Below are 23929 nucleotides of genomic sequence, written 5' to 3' on the forward strand. Positions count from 1 at the left end.
TGTTTGTAAACAAAGTGATTGTAAACAAACACTTTATGGCCTTACAACATGGTTGAAAACGTATTTGTTATTTCATGGATGGTCAGTCCTTGCATCCATAGCTCTGTCTATAATTTTGAGAGTGGTTACAATTTCTCCTGCCCCCATCCCTCAGCTATTTACCATATCAGTGCCGGGGGCGTTCGCTTGGTTATTGTTGGAACAGCAGATTGCCCCTTTAATGTCATGGGTAAATTATTTACTAGTTTTAGTCAAAGTCAATGGTTATTAGAGCCAGAAGTTAATTTTTGACAACAATAGCTTTGCAAGGCAACAGTAGCTTTGCAAGGCCATTGTGGGGTGATGAATGCCTAGGCCTCAGAGGACAAAGAGGGTGTAACAATTAACTGTTAATAAAGCTGCATACAAGATAAGAATATTTTATGGCTTCATTTCACCCCTCGTCCTTATTGATCATTCCACCGTAACCTCTATGCATATGACTCGTTTTCTATTGAAGCACTGAACCATAAATTATAACATATAGCTAGCTAGCTGTAAGGTATTATTAGCATTGGCTGTCAATAACAATGTGATGTACTATGTTACTTTAAAAAACTAAGTATAACATGTCTTTAAACCTTCCATCTTACTCAACAACAAGACTAGTGCATCAGAGCTTTACCCTACGCTATCTAGGTCAACTATCATCCCTACTCAGTTTCTGAGCTTTGTGACAAACATGTTCCCCTTAAGATATCATTTGGTTGAATTAATGTTCATTCTGAATATATTCCTAGGGTGTAAAATGGGCATGATTTTCCATACACAAAGGCGCTGGTTTTGCATTCCTCCCCAACCCTAACCAATCTTAACCAATCCCATTTATTACCTAATCACATTTGTTTCTGCTCTTGTTAAGTCAGAGCTTTCTGCAGTGATTCGGGAGATTGAGTTGAAACACGAATGGAGACGACAGCCGAAGAGAGTCCATGTGTTTGTCCTTCTGTCTTGAAAAACCTTGGCCTCAGGCCTTGTAAGTCCTCCTATTCATGTCACATCCTTGGCAATACAAACATGCTCCTGGTTGTACTGCCCAGAGACGTATCTATTTGAACAGCTGTGACCCACTCCTGTTGATGTCATTGCCAGCCCAGCAGAAAAATGTATTCTGATTTCCAATTTCTGAAGGGCACACTACATTTTGCATGGCACATCATTATAATGTTAGCCCACAGTTAGCCCAACCCACCTTATTGTATTGGCAGGCAACCACATGCCCATTTATTCAACCTGAAATCATTACAACTTCACCCACATAATGTAGATCCATATGAACTTCTCATTGACAACGTAAACCCTATGGGAAAACATTTGCATTGAGCCATAGGGGGAAATATTTGCATTCAGTGCTTATCCTCCCAGGACACGTTCATCGGTCATGCGTGATGAGCCTGGTGAAAATCCACGAGTGCGCTGCTGTGCTGCTCTGCTCTGGTGCTCTGCTCTGGTGCTCCGCTGTGCTGCTCCGCTCTGCTGCTCCGCTCTGGAGCTCCGCACTGGAGCTCCGCTCTGCTGCGCTGCGCTGCGCTGCTCTGCTGTGTGTTTGGCTATTGGTGCATGACAGAGGAGACACAAGTGGAGCACATCCACTGACAATGGTGCTGCTCTGCACTGTAGAAAATCAAGTGTAAGAGGTCAGAGGTCAAGGGATGGCAAGGCGCGGCGGGTGATAGCGGCGTTTGTGTGTTTGCATGACTGTGATCACCACATCAAATGGTGCACTCAGATGGTGGACTCTAAACTGTAATAACACCATATGATACTTCAAATTTGTAGATTCCTTTCTCTAATAAATGTTTCTCTCATGGAACAGTATTTAATAATTGCAGAAGCTTTTATTTTACAGCATTTCATAATGCAAAAAAAATGATTTCCAAATATGTATGGCAAGCCTTAGGCCTTATTGTAGAACACAATGTTTCACAAATCAATGCCAAGAGGTTTGATTAATTGTCTTATCTTGATATGGTTCTCTTATGTAATTCAAGACAGTCAATTATTTTGTAGCTGCTGCTAGCCAGAACAAACAGAGACATGTGTACACTTAAATGTATCAACATACAGTTCAAATACACCAACACATACAGACATACACTGTTAACCACTACATGTTTGTTCAGTAAAATTGAATGTGTTCATCAGCTGTCATGTCTATTGGGTAAATATCACCCACAATAAAAACCAGTCTGGGTCTGTGTTTGACATTCAGGTTATATGAATCCTGGCTTTCTTACTTGAAACCCTAATAAAAGATTTCCTCACCCAGTCAAGCAATTAACTTCGAAACTATCCCAGGGATTCAGCTTTGACAGGCTCATTTAAACGTTCTAAAGAACATAGGTCACCATGTAACTCAAGACTTGTTCATGAGCCAAGGTTGAGCATCAGTTGATCTATAACAGGTATTCCCAAACTGTACCCCCAGGGGTACGCGCAATGCCGTCAGGGTTACGCCAAATAAAAATGTGATTCACATTTTTTTTTTATATAATTAAATCGCATTTTCAAACAGTCCATTTATATTTTCCAAAGGGGATATACATTTGGGTGAGTTTTTTTTCTCGCCTAAGTAGCCTTGTTTCACTGCCTAAAATAAAATGAAATCATCTTGTGTTCAGCAAACTAACAGCACTATGTCAAATACAGGTAGCCGGGTCAAATAATTAACATTCAATCATATTAACAGTTACTCCCTCGCAGGAATTCCACTAACGGTCCATATGTAGCCAAACGTAGCTGCTGCTCATGTTGGTATCTGTACTGATGGCGCAAAAGCCATGACAGGGAGACATAGTAGAGTGGTAACACACGTGCAAACAGTTGCTCCCGACACCACTTGGGTACACTGCAGCATCCACCGAGAGGCTCTTGCTGCCTGACAGCTTGAAATACATTTTGGACACTACAGTGAAAAAGGTTCACTTTGTTGAAGCAAGGCCCCTGAACTCTTGTGTATGTTCTGCACTATGCAATGACATGGGCAGGTGCCATGTAAAGTTTTTACAACACTGGTTATCAAGGGACAAAATATTGACCAAGTTTCTTTTTTAATTGAGAGAGAGCTTAAAGTTTTCTTTACTGACCATAATTTTCACTTGATGATAGCGAGTTTCTCACACGACTGGCCTATCTGGGTGATGTTTTTTCTCGCCTGAATCATCTGAATCTAGGATTACAGGGACTCTCCGAAACTATATTCAATGTGCGGGACAAAATTGAGGCTATGATTAAGAAGTTGGAGCTCTTCTCTGTCTGCATTAGCAAGGACAACACACCGTTCTTTCCAGCATTGTATAATGTTTTGTGTGCAAATTAACTCAAGTTTACGGACAATGTCAAATGTGATATAGCGAAGCACCTGAGTGAGTTGGGTGCGCAATTACGCAGGGACTTTCCCAAAACGGATGACACAAACAACTGGATTCATTATCCCTTTCATGCCCTGCCTCCAGTCCACTTACCGATATCTGAACAAGAGAGCCTCGTCGAAATTGCAACAAGCGGTTCTGTGAAAATGTAATTTAATCAGAAGCCACTGCCAGATTTCTGGTTTGGTCTGTGCTCAGATTATCCTGCCTTGGCAAATCGCGCTGTTAAGACACTGATGCCCTTTGCAACCACGTACCTATGTCATAGTGGATTCTCGGCCCTCACTAGCATGTACACTAAATACAGGCACAGACTGTGTGTGGGAAATTATTTAAGACTGAGACTCTCCAATACAACCCAACATTGCAGAGTTATGTGCATAATTTCAAGCACACCATTCTCATTAACCTGTGGTGAGTTATTCACAATTTTCGATTAATAAATTAGGTTTTATATGTAAGATGGTTAAATAAAGAGCTAAATGATTGATTATTATTATATTATTATTTGTGGCCTGGTCCAATAAGAGCTCTTCGTCACTTCCCACTGTAACAAAAACTCACACTCATTCTTATGTCTAATAAATGTATCTCGTTATGTGTCTTTGGCAGGCTTACAATTATGGCAAAAAAAACTACATTTGAGAGTGAGCTGACGCTAGTGCTAGAGAGGGTATGTGTTTGGGAACCACTGTTCTTTAACATGCTAATAGTGAACCAATAGTCAACCAATACAGTTTGATCGTATCATAATCCTTTCCATCACTTATCCTGATAGAATAAATACAGTAACATCCCTTATTTCCATGTGAGAGTTTTACAAAGAAAACTAAATTATAATTCGGCCTATGTACACACGTGTATGCAAAACAAAAACAAAAAACACAATCTCATAGCTAGCCAATGTACAGAAATAATGCTTTTATCCCAGTCTGGTTTGGAGAGCTCTACGGCCTACTAATGGTGCAGCGGATATGAAATGCATTAGGGTCAGTCACCCTGGGAATAACGCGCAATGCGCCAACATATTCCCCAAATTGGAGCCCTTGCAAAACACAAACAACAAATTTGAATTTTCCAACTGTGATTTTGTTCAGTTGTGTTCACAATTTATTATAATCGTATCAAGTATAGCTGTTTTACATATTAAACCTGCATTTGAGGATTGCGCAACGTTGGCGAGTTCGTAAAAATTTAGGTCCCCAAAAGGTCATCATTATGCAAAAGCTTATCGCAAGCTTTAAACCCAACAATGCATGTATCAATATCAATATAAGGTAGAACAAAAACACCCCAGAAATAGAAATAAGAAGAGCCCGAGAAGTAAGTGAGCTATATACAGGGTCAGTTCCAGTACCATATTTACTATGTGCAGAGATACTGGTATGATAAAGGTGTTCAATATTTTTTTTGTATTCTATAGAACAATAATGCAAACAAAATAGGGCACAGAATACATCTTTTCAGGATCTGCAACATCTGAAGCACAAGAGTTTATGGAAAGCTTTTTTAAAGTCGTCATTGGACATGGTATATATAATTGGATTGATTAACGAGTTGAGATAACCAAGCCAATTGAAAAAGTCAAACAACTCGGGGTAAAAACAAGTTTCACAGGTGGCCACCACCAGGGTGTAAATGAAAAAGGGTAACCAGCATATAATGTATGCGCCTAAAATTATTCCCAATGTTTTGGTCGCTTTCCTTTCCCTAGCGGCTGAGATTCTTTTTTTCTCCAAAAGTGCGTCAGACACGGTTACTTTCACTTGGTTCTCACTTGCCGAGGAACCCGTGTCACCGGAGTGGGTATCATGTCTTCCACACTGCAAAGGTGATGTCGATGCCACAGATCCAGGGGAGTTCGTGACCAGGCGCGCTGAAGTAAGTCTCTTTCCTACCTTTTTGGGTGACTGTTTCAAAATGATCTTACGGGCTTCCACATATATTCTTCCATAAAGCACGATAAGCAGCAAAGTGGGGATGTAGAATGCTCCAAACGTGGAGTAAATAGTGTAGAAAATGTGGTCCGTGTTGACATTACATTCAGTCAACTCCTCTGCCTTCACCTGGCGCCAGAAAAGCGGAGGTAGAGAGATGCAGATTGCGATGACCCAGGCAGTTGCGATCATCCCCGCCGCGCGCGCTGGCGTGCGCTTTTTGGAATACTCAACGGCGTCTGTTATTGCCCAGTATCGATCCAAAGCGATTACGCATAAGTGAAGGATAGAAGCAGTGCAACATGTTATATCTGAGGATAACCAAATGTCACATATAACTTGGCCCAATGTCCAGGTGTGACTCACCGTGTACAATACGCATATTGGCATCACCAAAATGGACACCAAGAGGTCGGTGACAGCTAGAGACGCTATAAGAAAGTTTGCTGGAGTGTGCAGTTTTTTCGACTGATAAATCGTTGCAATGACAAATGCGTTGGATAAAGTAGTGGCGAGTGTGAAAACGAAGAGAATCACTGCCAAACTGGTTTGATAAGCTAGACTCTCTTCATTTTCCTTCAGCTCTGAAGATTTTGTCACATAGGTATCGTTGGTGAAATTCATTATTAGTCCATATAATGCAGGAGTTGGCTCGAGGTGACCTGTGGTGTTTTTCTCCATCACTGATTTATCACTTGAAACAGTGTGGTCAGTTCTTATATCGCCAAGTCTCCAAATGTTTCTTAATTCATTTCAATCAATCTAGTGAAATATTTTGGGAGAGGAAAGTATTTCTGTCCGTTTCTTCTTCATTTTCATTCATTGCAGAAACGACCCAATTATAATGTTGGATGTAAAATTGTTGATTTGAAAGTAAATATCCAGCATGTTATCTGGAAATATATAGCAACATCTGTTCTCAATTAACAGTTTAGCTATCTAAACAAAACAAATGGTATATAGAAAGTTGATATCAAAATATATATTGATACCAATGAAAGAACAACGACTTGCAGACATCTGTCAAATGTTGCAACTGCTAGCTTCCCATTTGCATTGTAATCCTTCCCGCCTGGAATTGTCTTGCAGGCTGCATCAGTCCTTCTCTAGTTGAATGGTGATGAGACCTCCACCCTTGGTTTTATACAGCTGATGCTGCTGCCTGCCTCTGACAGGCGTGACAGTAAACATGCAGCTTTGATCACAATGGTTCTACTGGAGAGGAGAGCACATCTCCACTGGGTCATAGTGCTCTGTTTTCTGCCTGTCAATATGAGTCATGTATTCCCTTTATGTCATCAATATCCATGTTACAAGACATATATTGGACCTGAACAAAACATAAATATAGGCTATTAGAGATCAAAACATTTCAACATATAGTAGACCCATCACTTCCTATATCTGTCAAATCGTTGGCAACTCATGGTCTAAGTAAAATACATTGTCAGAGTTATTGTAGACCTACTGTGTATTGCATTTAGACAATGCATCAATCATTCATTTAAATTTAATTACCAACATGTATATTAGGCTACATTGGTGCTTGAGCTATCTTCCATGCGTGTGGTAATATATTATGGATTGGCAGACTGCAGAGCCATTTTTTATATAAAAATGATTAATGTTCTCCAATGAAAGAGGAGAAGATTCCTCCACTAATGTGCACTGTAAAAAGTCATTCGTTCCGCTTACTCAATTTTTATGTCAACACTTTGCCTAAAACATTTGAGTAACCCAACTGTCGATACTTACAGTAATAAAGTGACATCATCACCCATATGATTATATTTTTAAGTTGTAAATACTTGTGTTTTGTGTTTTATTAACTTTTGACAACACTAAATTGCATTATGTATTCTGAACTATAACGATTGAAGTTACTTGAACACTACATATTTGTTGTAGTGAATGTAACATTTATGGTCCTTAAATGATTAACCTTCATTACACATTTCATGAAGTGTAAATAGTTTTGATTTTTAATTTTCAGTGGTGGGGTTTTAATGCTTGTTTTTTGTTTTTGACATTTTGTAATTTTAACCCATCTTAGCAGGCATTGTTGAACCCAGTTCTCATTCCTCTAGCAGTAACTGGAGGTAGATCTGTGAGTACTACAGGATGCTGCATTAGCCTCTGTCATTAATAAGTGTGGTGCACATGACCTTATTGATGGTGGCAATGGCTTGTCTGATTATTGAATGTCAAATTTCACCGACGGTTTTGATATCCATTCATCATAATCAATTACACCTCATAGCACAACAAACTGCTTAGTACTATTTTAGAAATATACTTTGCTTTCTTCAAACACGCATAGAACATTGTGTAAAAGTATCATAAAGTGTACAGATGTTGAATTACCCACAATCCTCTAAAAACAGTGTCACATGGCACTATTGAGTATTTATTTATAACTTACAAAAACTGAGTACTTCTATATCAGCACAACACAGATAAAGGAAATGTTTTTTACTCAAATGGCAATGTGTCTGACTACTACTTTATTATTTTAAGTAAAGACGTAATACAATAGAATCATGTAAGAACAACTTATTTAAAAAATGTTAGATTGACTTAAAAATATTAAGTAATCATAACTTGTAAAAACTCAATAACTTTAGATTAGCAGAACACAAATACATAGTTATACTGACTCAATAAACTGATATTTGTTAACACTAAAAAACATTAAGTGATAAGAAATATTATTGACATCTGTTAGTACCACTTTTATGATTAGAGTTCTACTGACAGTTGGAGATGTTTGAGTAACCACTACTCAATTTCTTTAATGAGTTAGACAGCTACTTTTTACAGTGTGTAAAAGTGTAGTCATTTACTTGGCAGGGAGTGTTCAGGTGTGACAGTATTCCCAGTGCAGGCAAGTGTGAAGGTGAAGTTTATCTCATCCATCGTATCCTGTGCACCAGAGTGTGCAGATTTTACTTTAAGCTTGTCTTGGTTGGATCCTATTGGAGCTTTTGCAGCTTGAGTCAGGCAAAATGGAGAGGGAATAAAATAATAAAAAAAATATATATATATATCGCAAAACATAATTATTTTCATGGTCTTTCCAGTGTCTGTCAGGACAGAAACTAGATAAAAAATATTGTTTGGCAAATGATACACATGCTGGTCATTTGCATATGTGCTGTACGTACTTAAGGACAGGTAGAGACCATCACTGACCAGCATTGATGATACTACACTGAACAAAAATATAAACACAAACATCAACAATTTCAAAGAATTTACTGAGTTACAGCTCATTTAAGGAAATCAGTCAATTGAAATAAATTCATTAGGCCATAATCTATGGATTTCACATGACTGGGAATACAGATATGTATGCAGCCACAGATACAGTTTAAAAATGCCTGTCCATACCATAACCCCACCGCCACCATGGAGCACTCTGTTCACAACATTGACATCAGAGAGCTGTTCACCCACACAACGCCATACATGCTGTCTGCCATCTACCCAGGAAAGTTGAAACCGGGATTCATAAAAAGTTCTACAGCTGCACCATCGAGAGCATCCTGACTGGTTGCATCACCCCCTAGTATGGCAACTGCTCAGCATCTGACCGTAAGGCGCTACAGCGGCCCAGTACATCACTAGGGCCAAGCTTCCTGCCATCCAGGACCTATATAATAGGCGGTGTCAGAGGTAGGCCAAAAAATGGTCAAAGACTCCAGTCACCCAAGTCATAGACTGTTCTCTCTACTACTGCACAGCAAGCGGTACCGGAGCACCAAGTCTAGGACCAAAAGGCTCCTTAACAGCTTCTACCCCCAAGCCATAAGAGTGCTGAAAATTTAATCGAATGGCCACATGGACTATTTACATTGACTGGGCTGGGGGTGAGAGAGAGAGACAATCTGGGCAGGGGGTGAGAGAGAGACATCCTGAGCTGGGTGTGAGAGAGAGACAACCTGAGCTGGGGGTGAGAGAGAGACATCCTAAGCTGGGGGTGAGAGAGAGACAACCTGAGCTGGGGGTGAGAGAGGGACTGGGAGTAGCTGCACTTGTTGTCAGATTGAAATTGTTGTTTTGATTGCTCACCATTGCACACTTTCCTTACTTTGATATATGAATGCTTTTCTGAGTGTTTTGGTCAGTTTCTCCATAATTCAAAATGTTAAGAGTAATAACAGCGATCAGGTTGGTAATAATAAACATGCCCCAGGGATCGCTGTGCCCTTTTAGAACTGATAAAATTGATTCATATTACAGTTTAGTTCTATTTGCTTAATCATTTGTGGAGACATAAAACCCCATGTCAGGCAAAAAGAAAGGTCCTGGAAGCAAACTATGCAGCATTAACCTTCTATTGACATTTTGATATTACATTTCTTCCAATATGATATGGAAAGTTGGGCCTGCAACAAATATTTATAGTGCCTGTAATATATTTTTGATAGGGGGCATATCCAATTGACTGAGGCATAACTAATGGACTTTTCTTCATAAATGACAGCTATCAGCTTTTAAATGATGGTTTAGGATGGATATTATTGACATATGGTATTTATTGAGATACATTATTGATATTTTTCACACGCCACTGCCTGTCAGTGCTGCAGATGAGGATCTGAAGATCAATTCCATCCAGCACATTTAGGACCCATGAATATGAATTATATAAATCAGTCATGCAACTGGAGAGATGAAGGACAAACTGTCCTTCATCACTGTAGATGTAGGCTCAATAGGCAGCAAGTAGCAATATTGTGTAGCAGACTTGGGTTCAAATAGTATGAGTTTTACTTCAAATTCTTTTCCTACACTTGATTGAGCTCGTTTGACGCAATGGAACCAATGGAATAGTCCCAGAAGTGCAAACCTGTTACCACAACCACCTGGCACTCCAGGCAGGCTCAATCAAACGCTTAAAGTCAAACTTTGTTAATTGACAGTTGTCGATTGAAGGCCAACTTTGAAGGATACTGGGTAGCCTCAACTGACAAAAGGATGGATTGATCTGCTCTTTCAAGCAGTGCTTATTTAACAAGACCCATTTCTCTGTTCTCAGCTGTCTGTCAAGTGGGAAATCATTTTTCTGTTTCTTAACTTTTTGTTCAATGGTTCAGAGCTCATTTCGATTTCCTTTAGTCCAATCGCCTGTTCAAACTCTGGTTTGACATATAACCAAACCAGATTTTATCATGGCAAACTATCCAATGGGACCCTTTTGGGGGTTTGTTCCTGGAAGACAAAGTGGTATCAAATAAATCATAGTTTGTCCGGCTTAGTTGTCACATTTCAATGAGGCACTTCAATGGGTTATCGATTCATAAGCGTGTATACGCTGGCTCAGTGCGGAGAACTTAACGTTATATTCTTCTTCTTGGATTATTGCCGACTCAGCGATGAGGTCATAGACTCCGATATCCAAACTTTCACAATTTTGTCTAAAACGATCACTCTATACATATTGTTATGAGGACCTCTGCCCTTTTCATCAATATAATTTGGTTGTGACAATTAAATGCTGCTTCCAGGCAATGTCAAGGTCAACTGACTGTAAATGGGAGCTAGATGCGATTGAATTAATTAAGCAGCCTAATATTTATATGGTAGCACACTGTAGAAGAAGCACTGACACCCTTTCAAAGTGACATTATCAAAAGAGGTGCCTCTTTGAGTGGGAAACCATAGACTTACCGGTATTGTAGCCCCCTGGGAGACATGGCTATCCTTGAAAACATATTTAAACTCTCTTGATTGATTATGCTTGTTAGAGTTTCCCTGTTTGAGGTTATGTCAGTAGCGTTTTTAGAAGAGGTTATGGCTTCAGGGAACTCGTGTGTGTGAGGTTCCGAGTGTTGTATTATTCTCTCTATGAAGTTACTGTAGTACTTTACACTGTAGTACTTTACACTGTAGTTTGAACAAATTGGTTGCTGCCAGGATCAAATTGTAAATGTTATACCACAGAAAATATGTTAATCTGTGACCAGATTGTGACTAATTCATGGAATCCATCCATAAAATAGATACATAATGTAAATCGATGTGATACATAACATATGCTTGCAATGTTTCCACCCCATGAAACTCCTACCATTTCTTATCATGCTTTCAATCCTTCATCACATCAAATGCAAAACCCAGGGGTCCAGCCAGCGTCTGTACCTTGGACATGACAGAGCGCCCCTACAGACAAACGTCAATTGGATGTTGAGAGAGGGAACTTGTCTCGTCCTCATGGTCAAAGTGAGATGAGTCTGTCATTTCTTTGCCCTCTGGGTAGACTACAGGCACAACTGTTCCTCTGGTATATCTTCCTACTCTGTGACTGAAAAGGTTGATGCGATCAATATTCTCCATAAGCATCTGAAAGATGAGATTTTAACCATTCGTCCCCACACCCGTGACAGACATGTTTCAATCTAAGGAGACTGGTGGGAGGATTTGCTTTCAGGAGAGAAAAGTGTTGTTGTTTTTCTAAAAGGGGAGAATGCAGTAGATGTAATTTGTACTTCTGAGTAACTACCATGTTGTTCCAATGTAGGTTATTGCACAGTACGTTTCAATGACAAATTCTGTTTGTAAATGGCACCAATGAAGGTGATTTGGTATGCTTGAAAACATCAAAGAAAGATAGGTTCCTTGTGTGACATTTTTTCATCTGAAGTAGGAATACGGTGATATTTTACATCACCTAGTGATGTATTCATGAGTGAAAGACTGGCTTTTAAAATGTAATCATTGATTTTGTTTTAAAAAACTCATTACCGAAGCTAATTTCCAAGACAATATGTGACGTACCCTGAGGGAAATGTTGCATTCATCGCTCTTGTTCTATTGCCTCTCTTTTATCCAATGTAAAAGTGTGGCTCTGTGTCTGACCTCTAATCATAGAAAATACAATGGAGAATATGGATAATTTCTTCAATAGTGCTCTGATTCATGGTGCGTTTTGATAATTGGGGGAAAAATAAGTGCTTTTTTGACATGATTAACATCGAGAGAGAAAAAAAAAGTGAGGGATAAATGCAGTGTTAACTACAAACATTACTTTAATGGTACCATTATATCTGAGGAAATATAAATGTCTTAATAATGGGTAAAAACAGAGTTGCAACTGAAGCAGACCAAATATGACAATACAATGACAGAGAAATCAACAAATTCTTCTAGTGTCTTTGAACGATGTTGATTTAGTTTCAAGAGTAAACCAAGAGAAACATACTGTATCTGAGAATGACTTTTCTTTATCATCTGACCGCCCTGCCAGCCTGGACCATGTAGTCTATATCCAGAATTGCACCCTGATCCAGTTGCCAGCAGGGTTCCACTGTGCACCCAGGCGAGGCTCAGTGTATAAGCCTCTTTGTGTGCTGCATAGTGATTGTGCCCTCAAACCATGAGACATCTGTGGCATTGTGTTGCGTGTCCCCATCACAAGGTGCACCTGTGTATGCATCATGCTGTTTAATCAGCTTCTTGATATGCTACACCTGTCCTGTGGATGGATTATCTTGGCAAAGGAGAAATGCTCACTAACAGGGATGCAAACAAATTTGTGCATTTGAGAGAAAGAAGCCTTTTGTACGAATGGAAAACGTATTAGATTTTTTTTCAGCTCATGAAACACGGGGCCAACACTTTCCATGTTGCGTTTATACTTTTTACTTTTGTTCAGTATATTTTCATTATAAAAAAAATATTATTGAAAAAATTGCATACATCAATGCTCAAATTCAAAAAATAACAATGGCAACAGTAGCAGCTTGGCCCACTGCATTTGATCTAGCAGCAGAAGGATGATATCACCTCTGCATTACCTGACACCTTAGACCCACTGCAATTTGCATATCGCCCCACTAGATCCACGGATGACGCAATCGCCATTGCACTGCACACTGCCCTATCCCATCTTGACAAGAGAATGTAAGAATGCTCTTAATTGACTACAGCTTAGCCTTTAACACCATAGCTCATCATTAAGCTCAGGGCCCTGGGTCTGAACCAAGCCCTGTGCGACTGGGTCCTGGAATTCCTGACAGGCCACCCCCAGGTGGTAAAGGTAGGCAACAACACCTCCACTATGCTGATCCTCATCACAGGGACCCTACATGGGTGTGTGCTCAGCCCCATCCTGTACTCCCTGTCCACCCATGACTGCGTGGCCACGCACGTCTCCAACTCAATCATCAAGTTTGCAGATGAGACAACAGTTGTAGGCCTGATTATCAACAACGACAAGAAAGAGTACAGGGACGAGGTGAGGGCCCTGGCGGAGTGGTGCCAGGAAATTAGCCTCTCCCTCAATGTCAACAAAACAAAGGAGCTGATAGTGGACTTCAGGAGACAGCAGAGGGAGCTATCCAAGTTGACGGAGCTGCAGTGGACAAGGTGTAAGACGTACAAATCACTGACAATCTTCAATGTCCACCCACCACAGTGTGGTGAAGAAGGCACAACAGCGCCCCTTCAACTTCAGGAGGCTGAAGAAATTTGTCTTGGCCCCTAAGTCCCTCACAGACTTTTACAGATGCACAATTGAGAGCGTCCTGTCGGGCTTCCCCGCCTGGTATGGCAACTGCACCATCCGCAACCACAGGGCTCTCCAGAGGGTGGTGCGGTCTGCCCAATATTTACTTCACAAAAAAAGTCAATTAGTTATGCCTCAGTCGATTGGATATGCCCCCTATCAAAAATATATTACAGGCACTATAAATATTTGTTGCAGGCCCAACTTTCCATATCATATTGGAAGAAATTTAATATCAAAATGTCAATAGAAGGTTAATGCTGGATTGTTTGATTCCAGAACTTTTTTAAAAACTAAACTGTAATATGAATCTATTTTATCAGTTCTAAAAGGGCACAGCGATCCCTGGGGCATGTTTATTATTACCAACCTGATCGCTGTTATTACTCTTAACATTTTGAATTATGGAGAAACTGACCAAAACACTCAGAAAAGCATTCATATATCAAATTAAGGAAAGTGAGCAATGGTGAGCAATCAAAACAACAATTTCAATCTGACAACAAGTGCAGCTACTCCCAGTCCCTCTCTCACCCCCAGCTCAGGTTGTCTCTCTCTCACTCCCAGCTCAGGATGTCTCTCTCTCACCCCAGGCCCAGGTTGTCTCTCTCACCCCAGGCCCAGGTTGTCTCTCTCTCACCCCCAGCTCAGGTTGTCTCTCTCTCACTCCCAGCCCAGATTGTCTCTCTCTCACCCCCAGCTCAGGTTGTCTCTCTCTCACTCCCAGCCCAGATTGTCTCTCTCTCACCCCCAGCTCAGGTTGTCTCTCTCACCCCAGGCCCAGGTTGTCTCTCTCACCCCAGGCCCAGGTTGTCTCTCTCTCACCCCCAGCCCAGATTGTCTCTCTCTCACCCCCAGCCCAGGTTGTCTCTCTCTCACCCCCAGCTCAGGTTGTCTCTCTCTTACCCCCAGCTCAGGTTGTCTCTCTCTCACCCCCAGCTCAGGTTGTCTCTCTCTCACCCCCAGCCCAGGTTGTCTCTCTCTCACCCCCAGGCCCAGGTTGTCTCTCTCTCACCCCCAGCTCAGGTTGTCTCTCTCTCACCCCCAGCTCAGGTTGTCTCTCTCTCACTCCCAGCCCAGATTGTGCCACAATATCTAAAGGGATATTTGTACTTTGAGCATAGGCAGAAGTCTAACTAATGAAAAGTACACTTTCATTTACAAAGGATCAAAGGATTTTCACATGCATCTTGAGGGCTTACCAACTGGGCACATATGTCAGTTCAATGTCTATTTTCTATCCTCAGCAATCTACACACAATACCCCATTATAACAAAGCAAAAACAGTTTTTTTTGTGCAAATTCTTAATAATAGGGAAATACCTTTTTAAATAAGTATTAAGAGCCTTTGCTATGAGACTCTAAATTGAGCTCAGGTGCATCCTGTTTCCATTGATCATCCTTTTGATGTTTCTACAACTTGATTGGAGTCCACCTGTGGTAAATTCAATTGATTGGACATGATTTGGAAAGGCACACACCTTTCTATATAAGGTCCCACAGTTGATAGTGCATGTCAGAGCAAAAACCAAGCCATGAGGTCAAATGACTTGTCCGTAGAGCTCCGAGACAGGATTGTGTCAAGGCACAGATCTGGGGAAGGGTACCAAAACATTTCTGTGGCATTGAAGGTCCCCAAGAAAACAATGGCCTCCATCATTCTTAAATGGATGAAGTTTGGAACCACCAAGACTCTTCCTAGAGCTGGCCGCCTGGCCAAACTGAGCAATCGGGGGAGAAGGGTCTTGGTCAGGGAAGTGACTAAGAACCCGATGGTCACTTTGACAGAGCTCTGGAGTTCCTCTGTGGAGATGAGAGAACCTTCGAGAAGGACAACCATCTCTGCAGCACTCCACCAATCAGGCCTTTCTGGTTGAGTGGCCAGATGGAAGTCACTCCTCAGTAAAAGGCACATGACACTGGGGTGAAGGTTCACCTTCCAACGAGACAACAACCCTAAACGCACAGCCAAGACAATGCAGGAGTGGCTTCCGGACAAGTCTTTGATTGTCCTTGAGTGGCCCAGCCAGAGCCCGGACTTGAACCCAATCTAACATCTCTGGAGAGACCTGAAAATAGCTGTGCAGTGATGGTCCCCATCCAACCTGACTGAGCTTGAGAGGATCTGAAGAGAAGAATGGGATAAACTTCCCAAATACAAGTGTGCCAAGCTTCAGCATCATCAGTCTTCCACAGCATTCTGCAGCAATATGCCTTTCCATCTGGTTTGCGCTTAGTCTGAATATCATTTGTTTTTCAACAGGACAATGACCCAACACACCTCCAGGCTGTGTAAGGACTATTTGACCAATAAGGAGAGTGATGGAGTGCTGCATCAGATGACCTGGCCTCCACAATCACTCAACCTCAACCCAATTGAGATGATTTGGGATGAGTTGGACCGCAGAGTGAAGGAAAAGCAGCCAACAAGTGCTCAGCATATGTGGGAACTCCTTCAAGACTGTTGGAAAAGCATTCCAGGTGAAGCTGGTTGAGAGAAGGCCAAGAGTGTACAAACCTGTCATCAAGGCAAAGTGTGGCTATTTGAAGAATCTAAAATCTAAAATCTATTTTGATTTGTTTAACACTTTTTTGGTTACTACATGATTCCATATGTGTTATTTCTTATTTTTAATGTCTTCACTATTATTCTACAATGTAGAAAATAGTAAAAAATTAAGAAAAACCCTTGAATGAGTAGGTGTGTCCAAACTTTTGACTGGTACTGTAGAAACTCAGCGAAAATAGAAACGTCCTTTTTCAGGACCCTGTCTTTCAAAGATAATTTGTAAAAATCCAAATAACTTCATAGATATTTATTGTAAAGGGTTTAAACACTGTTTCCCATGCTTGTTCAATGAACCATAAACAATTAATGAACATGCACCTGTGGAACGGTCGTTAAGACACTAACAGCTTACAGACGGTAGGCAATTAAGGTCACAGTTATGAAAACTTAGGCCACTAAAGAGGCCTTTCTATTGACTGAAAATGCCAAAAGAAAGATGCCCAGGGTCCCCTGCTCATCTGCGTGAACATGCCTTAGGCATGCTGCAAGGAGGCATGAGGACTGCAGATGTGGCCTGGGCAATAAATTGCACTGTTCGTACTGTGAGACACCTAATACAGCGCTACAGGGAGACAGGACGAACAGCTGATCGCCCTCGCTGTGGCAGACCACGTGTAACAACACCTGCACAGGATCGGTACATCCGAACGTTACACCTGCAGGACAGGTACAGGATGGCAACAACAACTGCCCGAGTTACACCAGGAACGCACAATCCCTCCATTAGTGCTCAGACTGTCCGCAATAGGCTGAGAGAGGCTGGACTGAGGGCTTGACCTGTTGTAAGGCATGTCCTCACCAAACATCACCGGCAACAACATCGCCTATGGGCACAAACCCACCGTCGCTGGACCAGACAGGACTGGCAAAAAGTGCTCTTCACTGACGAGACGCGGTTTTGTCTCAGGGGTGATGGTCGGTTTCCAGGGGTGAAAGTCGGATTTGCGCTTATCGACGAAAGAATGAGCGTTACACCGAGGCCTGTACTCTGGAGTGGGATTGATTTGTAGGTGGAGGGTCCGTCATGGTCTGGGGCGGTGTGTCACAGCATCATCATGTATTGTTAGACATTACTGCACTGTTGAAGTTAGGAACACAAGCATTTCTCTACTCCCACAATAACATCTGCTGAATATTTGTATGCGACCAATAAAATGTGATTTGATATGAAAATAACAGAACATATTTAACAGCATCACAAATAAAAGCTACTAAGGGAAGAGAGTTGGTTTGAATGACAGATTTTTACCTTGTCAGCTCAGAGATTCAATCTTGCAACCTTTCGGTCACTAGTCCAACACTCTAACCACTGGCTACCTGCCACCCAAACATATGCCCAAGTTGGAGACCTGGTTTTCTTTGCAGAGCATACTGCTGCTTGGCACTTTGGCCATGTCAGAAAGAGAGGAATCACTAATGGTCGACAGATCTTGGTATTTGATGAACAGGAGCCTGATAATGGACTCTTCACCATTAACACCTACAACAACTGCACCGTAGGAGCTACAAAAGCAGTTGTCAGCAGTCATAGAATTGCTAGAACACCGAGACACCACCAACCACACTCTAAGAAAACTGGAGTCTACTACAACCCTCACTACCACACCCTCATATCCCCTCATCGGCAGTACCACTTCTTATCACAGTGAACCTCAGGAACTCACACAGACTCAGCACAAGAGGTCAGTAACCAGACCCAGTACAACTCCTCCCACACCAGCACATTCCCCTCATCAGATTGGGCTGACCAGACCACCCCAAGATCCTCACATCCCAGCCCCAGAGCACTAGCGCCAGCAGAGCCATGCTGGGACCCTCAGGAGAGACAGGAAGTGCACTTACAATATGTTAATCAGTAAATAATCTAATTAGATACATTTCTAGAGTAATGTTAGTGGTGTCAAAGAAGAGTTGCAGTTGTACTCTATCAATTGAGGTTTATGTTTTTCCAGACAAAAATTTCAAACAAACATTAATTAAAAACCTCTTAAGGATCAAACACTTTTTTCCCCGTGTTTGCCTAAAACTACATACCCAAATCTAACCGCCTGTGGCTCAGGACCTGAAGCAAGGGTATGCATATGCTTGATACCACTTGAAAGGAAACACTGAAGTTTGTGGAAATGTGAAATTAATGTAGGAGAATATAACACATTAGATCTGGTAAAAGATAATACAAAGAAAAAAACATGCGTTTTCTATTTTTTTTTATTGTCTTTGAAATACAAGAGAAAGGCCAGAATATAATATTGCAGTTCATGCTTATTTTAGAATTTGGCCACTAGACTGCAGCAGTGTGTGTGTGCAAAGTTTCAGATTGATCCAGTGAAGCATTGCAATACTGGACAATATTTTGTGTCAAGTCTGCCCAAATGTGCCGAATTGGTCAATTGACACGTTTTCAAGTACTTAACTATAGAGAACATACAAAAATGATATTGTAATACAACACTGAAGTTTACACACTGCCAGGAATGTCATACATGATGGATAATTAGCTTATACACTAACTTTCACACATCTAGTGGATGTGTAGCCAGAGACAGCAGGGGTTCAAACTGTAGAACCCAGTTCCTACATTTGAATATAAAAATTGATTTTATCAAACAAAACTATGCTACATTTTATCTCTGGGACCCTCAGGATGACAAATCAGAGAAAGCTTACTGAATGTATGTACATTATTTACCTTCAGAGGTGAATGTATCAAACCAGTTGCCGTGATAAACGTATTTTTCTGTTGTGCACTCTCATTAAACAATAGCATGGTATTTTCTCACTGTAATAGCTACTGTAAATTGGACAGTGCAGTTAGATTAACAAGAATGTAAACTTTCTGCCCATATAAGACATGTCTATGTCCTGGAAAGTTTGCTGTTACTTACAACGTCCTGCTAATCACATTAGCACATGTTGGCTCAACCGTCCCGGTATAGGGACACCGATCCCGTACAGATATCAGCCATTTCTGAGATTCACTTAGACAGCACCTTTGATAATACAGCAGTAGGAATACAAGGATATAACATAAATAGAAAATACAGGAATGTGTTGCTGAATATATTCAGAGCAGCGGAGGCTCTTCAGAGGAGGAGGGGAGGACCATACTCCTCAGTGAATTTCATAATAATACAAATAGTGAAGCATAAAAAAAAGTTATATTTTTTAGATAAAACTGTACTAAATATATAAATATATAGCGCCATTATGTAGCCGGAGGACAGCTAGTTTCCAACCTAGGAGGCTCATGGTTCTCACCCCCTTCCGTAGACTTAAACAGTAACTATGACAACTTCCGGACGTCCTCCAACCTATCAGAGCTCTTGCAGCATGAACTGACATGTTGTCCACTCAATCAAAGGATCAGAGAATTAATCTAATACTGAAAGTATAAGCTACAGCTAGCTAGCACTGCAGTGCATAAAATATGGTGAGTAGTTGACTCAAAGAAAGAGAAAGACAATAGTTGAACAGTTTTGAACGAATGCATTTATTTAAAACTTCTTAGTGTGGGGATCCCGATCAAATTGAACAACATCCAGTGAAATCGGAGCGCGCCAAATTCAAAATACAAAATCGTAATATTAAACATTCATGAAAATACAAGTGTCATACATGATTCTTTAGCTTAGAGTCTTGGTAATCAAACTGCGTTGTCAGATTTCAAAAACGCTTTACGGTGAAAGCATTCGATTGTCTGAGGACAGCGCCTCACATTAGCATATTTTCCAAACCAGCACAGGCGTCACGAAATAACAAATAGTGATAAAATAAATAATTTACTTTTGAAGATCTCCCTCTGTTTGCAATCCCAAGAGTCCCAGCTACACAATTAATGGTCATTTAATTGGTGCCATTGAATTCAATAATCCAGTCCTTCAACATGCATACAAAGGATTCAAAAAAGTTACCAGCAAAGTTCGTCCAAACGAGTGACACAATGTTTTTTATTAATCCTCAGGGTGTCTAATATCTAAAGAAATGATCATATTTCAGACGGAGATTATTATGTTCAATAGCAAAGGAAAAGAACAAAGAGCGCGCCCACATTCACGCCCGTAAAAATACTACTTTTGCCCTGGCACTCAACTTGGAAAGATTACAAGTATTTTTCCTTTAAAAAAACAAACAAACCTAAAACCTTGTATAAAGACTGTTGACATCTACTGGAAGCCATAGGAACTGCAATCTGGGAGGCGGAAATTAGATCTTTCAATAGAATTGCATTGGAAGTCATTCGGAGCTCCAAAAAAAATAATTCTGGATCAATTTTCCTCGGGATTTTGCCTGCTATATCAGTTTGGTTATGCACACAGACAAGATTTTAACAGTTTTAGAAAGTGTTTTCTATCCAATTCTACCAATTATATGCAAATCCTAGCTTCTGGGCCTGGGTAACAGGCAGTTTACATTGGACACGTCAGACAGGCGGAAATTCAGGAAACTAGCCTTACTCGCAGAGAGGTTAAAAATGAAGGCGAAGCAAGAGAGAGAGAGAGAGATAGCGAAAGTTTGTTGTATTTTTATTTCACTTTCACTTAGCTATCAAATGCAGCTAGCTAGTTTAGTCTACTAAACACCAGGCTCAAACAGAGAGGGATGCTACATTAGCTAGCTGTATATAGCTATCCAACATTGGAACTCTTCCAAGTGAAGGTAAGCTTTTGGCTTTAGTAATTTATTGCCATCGGGGCCCGCCGGTGTAACTGCTAAACTGCTTGCTGACTGTATACTGTGCTGTGTGATTGTAGTTGGTTTACTAACGCGTTAGTTATTGTAGCTATGTTGACTATTACATTAGCTTAACCTTTTTGGGTATAGGGGGCAGCATTTTCACTTTTGGATGATTAGCATGCCCAGAGTGAACTGCCTCCTACTCTGCCCCAGATGCTAATATATGCATATTATTATTAGTATTGGATAGAAAACACTCTGAAGTTTCTTAAAACTGTTTGAATGATGTCTGTGAGTATAACAGAACTCATATGGCAGGCGAAAACTTGAGAAAAATCCAACCAGGAAGTGGGACATCAGAGGTTTGTACTTTAAGCTTGGCCTACCGAGTACACATTGAGATATGGATGAGGTTGCACTTCCTAGAGCTTCCACTAGATGTCAACCGTCTTTTGAAACTTGAATGGGGATTCTACTATAAAGTAGGGGCTCATGAGACTTCTTTGAGTCAGTGGTCTGGCAGAGCGCCTTGGTCTCATGACGCTCGCTCCCGACAGAGTTACCTCTCGTTCCAGTGCCTTTCTGAAGACAAAGGAATTCTCCGGTTGGAACGTTATTGATGTTTTATGTTAAAAACATCCTAACGATTGATTCCATACATTGTTTGACATGTTTCTAAAAGACTGTAAAGTAACTTTTCAAGTTTTTGTCTGGATGAAATGCTCGTGCCTCATGAAGATGGATTACTAGGCTGAACACGCTAACAACAAGTGGCTATTTGGACATAAATGATGGAACTTTATGGAACAAATCAGTCATTTATTGTCGAACTGGGATTCCTGGGAGTGCCTTCTGATGAAGATCATCGAATGTAAGTGAATATTTATGGTGTTGTTTCTAACTTTGTTGATTCCAAAATGGTGGCTATTCCTCTGGCTGTTTTGGGTTCTGAGCGCCGTTCTCAGATTATGCTTTTTCTGTAAAGTTTTTTTGAAATCTGACACAGCGGTTGCATTAAGGAGGAGTCTATCTTTAATTCTGTGAATAACACTAGTATCTTTTATCAATGTTTATTATTAGTATTTCTGCAAAATCACCGGATGTTTTGGAATCAAAACATTACTGCACGTAAGGCGCCAATGTAAACTGAGATTTTTGGATATAAATATGCACATTATCGAATAAAACATACATGTATTGTGTAACATGAAGATCATCAAAGGTTATTGAGTAATTTGATCTATAATTCTGCTTTTTGTGACTCCTGTCTTTGGCTGGAAAAATGGATGTGTGTTTTTTCGACTTGGCGGTGATCTAACATAATAATATGTTGTGCTTTAGCTGTAAAGCATTTTTTTGAATCAGACACAATGGGTAGATTAACAAGATGTTTATCTTTCATTTACCCAAACTGTTTGAACTTCTAATTTTAAAAATTAACCTCTCCAGAAATAAGTCTCTCACTGTTGCCGCCTGCTATCGACCCCCCTCCGCTCCCAGCTGTGCCCTGGACACCATTTGTGAATTGATTGCCCCACATCTAGCTTCAGAGTACGTTCTGTTAGGTGACCTAAGCTGGGATATGCTTAACACCCCGGCAGTCCTACAATCTAAACTAGATGCCCTCAATCTCACACAAATTATCAATGAACCTACCAGGTGCAACCCTAAATCCGGAAATATGGGCACCCTCATAGATATCATCCTGACCAACTTGCCCTCTAAATACACCTCTGCTGTTTTCAACCAGGATCTCAGCGATCACTGCCTCATTGCCTGCGTCTGTTATGGGTCCGCTGTCAAACGACCACCCCTCATCACTGTCAAACGCTCCCTAAAACACTTCTGCAAGCAGGCCTTTCTAATCTACCTGGCCCGGATATCCTGGAAGGATATTGACCTCATCCCATCAGTAGAGGATGCCTGGTCATTCTTTAAAAGTGCTTTCCTCACCATCTTAAATAAGCATGCCCCTTTCAAAAAACGTTGAACTAAAAACAGATATAGCCCTTGGTTCACTCCAGACTCCAGATATAGCCCTTGGTTCACTGCCCATGACCAGCACAAAAATATCCTGTGGCGTACTGCACTAGCATCGAATAGTCCCAGCGATATGCAACTTTTCAGGGAAGTCAGGAACCAATATACACAGTCAGTTGGGAAAGCAAAGGCTAGCTTTTACAAACAGAAATTTGCATCCTGCAGCACTAATTCCAAAAAGTTTTGGGACACTGTGAAGTCTATGGAGAATAAGAGCACCTCCTCCCAGCTGCCCACTGCACTGAGGCTAGGAAATACTGTCACCACCGATAAATCCACGATAATCGAGAATTTAAATAAGATATTCTCAACGGCTGGCTTTCCACCTGGCTACCCCAACCCAGACATGCAGCAACTGGCCCCCCCCCCCCCCCCTGCTTATCCTTCACCCAAATCCAGAGAGCTGATGCTCTGAAAGACCTGCAAAATATGGATGCCTACAAATAAGCTGGGCTAGACAATCTGGACCCTCTCTTCCAAAAATTATCCGCCGCCATTTTTGCAACCCATATTACGAGTCTGTTCAACCTCTCTTTCGCATCGTCTGAGATTCCTAAAGATTGGAAAGTGGCCGCAGTCATCCCCCTCTTCAAAGGGGGAGACACTCTAGACCCAAACTGTTACAAACCTATATCCATCCTGCCCTGCCTTTCTAAAGTCTTCGAAAGCCAAGTTAACAAATAGATCACCGACCATTTCGATTCCCACCGTACCTTCTCCGCTATGCAATCCGGTTTTTGAGCTGGTCATGGGTGCACCTCAGCCACGCTCAAGGTCCTAAACGATATC

General features: G+C 41.1%; 1 protein-coding gene across 1 annotated transcript; it reads right to left on the bottom strand.

The window, feature by feature from the left end:
• Positions 1-2006: 2006 nt before the first annotated feature.
• On the bottom strand, positions 2007-6578 carry LOC110498126 (5-hydroxytryptamine receptor 1D-like). The gene has a single exon (XM_021574723.3). The coding sequence runs from the start codon at positions 6026-6028 to the stop codon at positions 4874-4876; it is 1155 nt and encodes a 384-aa protein (XP_021430398.1). The 5' UTR covers positions 6029-6578; the 3' UTR covers positions 2007-4873.
• Positions 6579-23929: the final 17351 nt, after the last annotated feature.

Source organism: Oncorhynchus mykiss, chromosome 19, assembly GCF_057628025.1.
Source record: "Oncorhynchus mykiss isolate SJ-2025 chromosome 19, ASM5762802v1, whole genome shotgun sequence".
Taxonomy (NCBI): domain Eukaryota; kingdom Metazoa; phylum Chordata; class Actinopteri; order Salmoniformes; family Salmonidae; genus Oncorhynchus; species Oncorhynchus mykiss.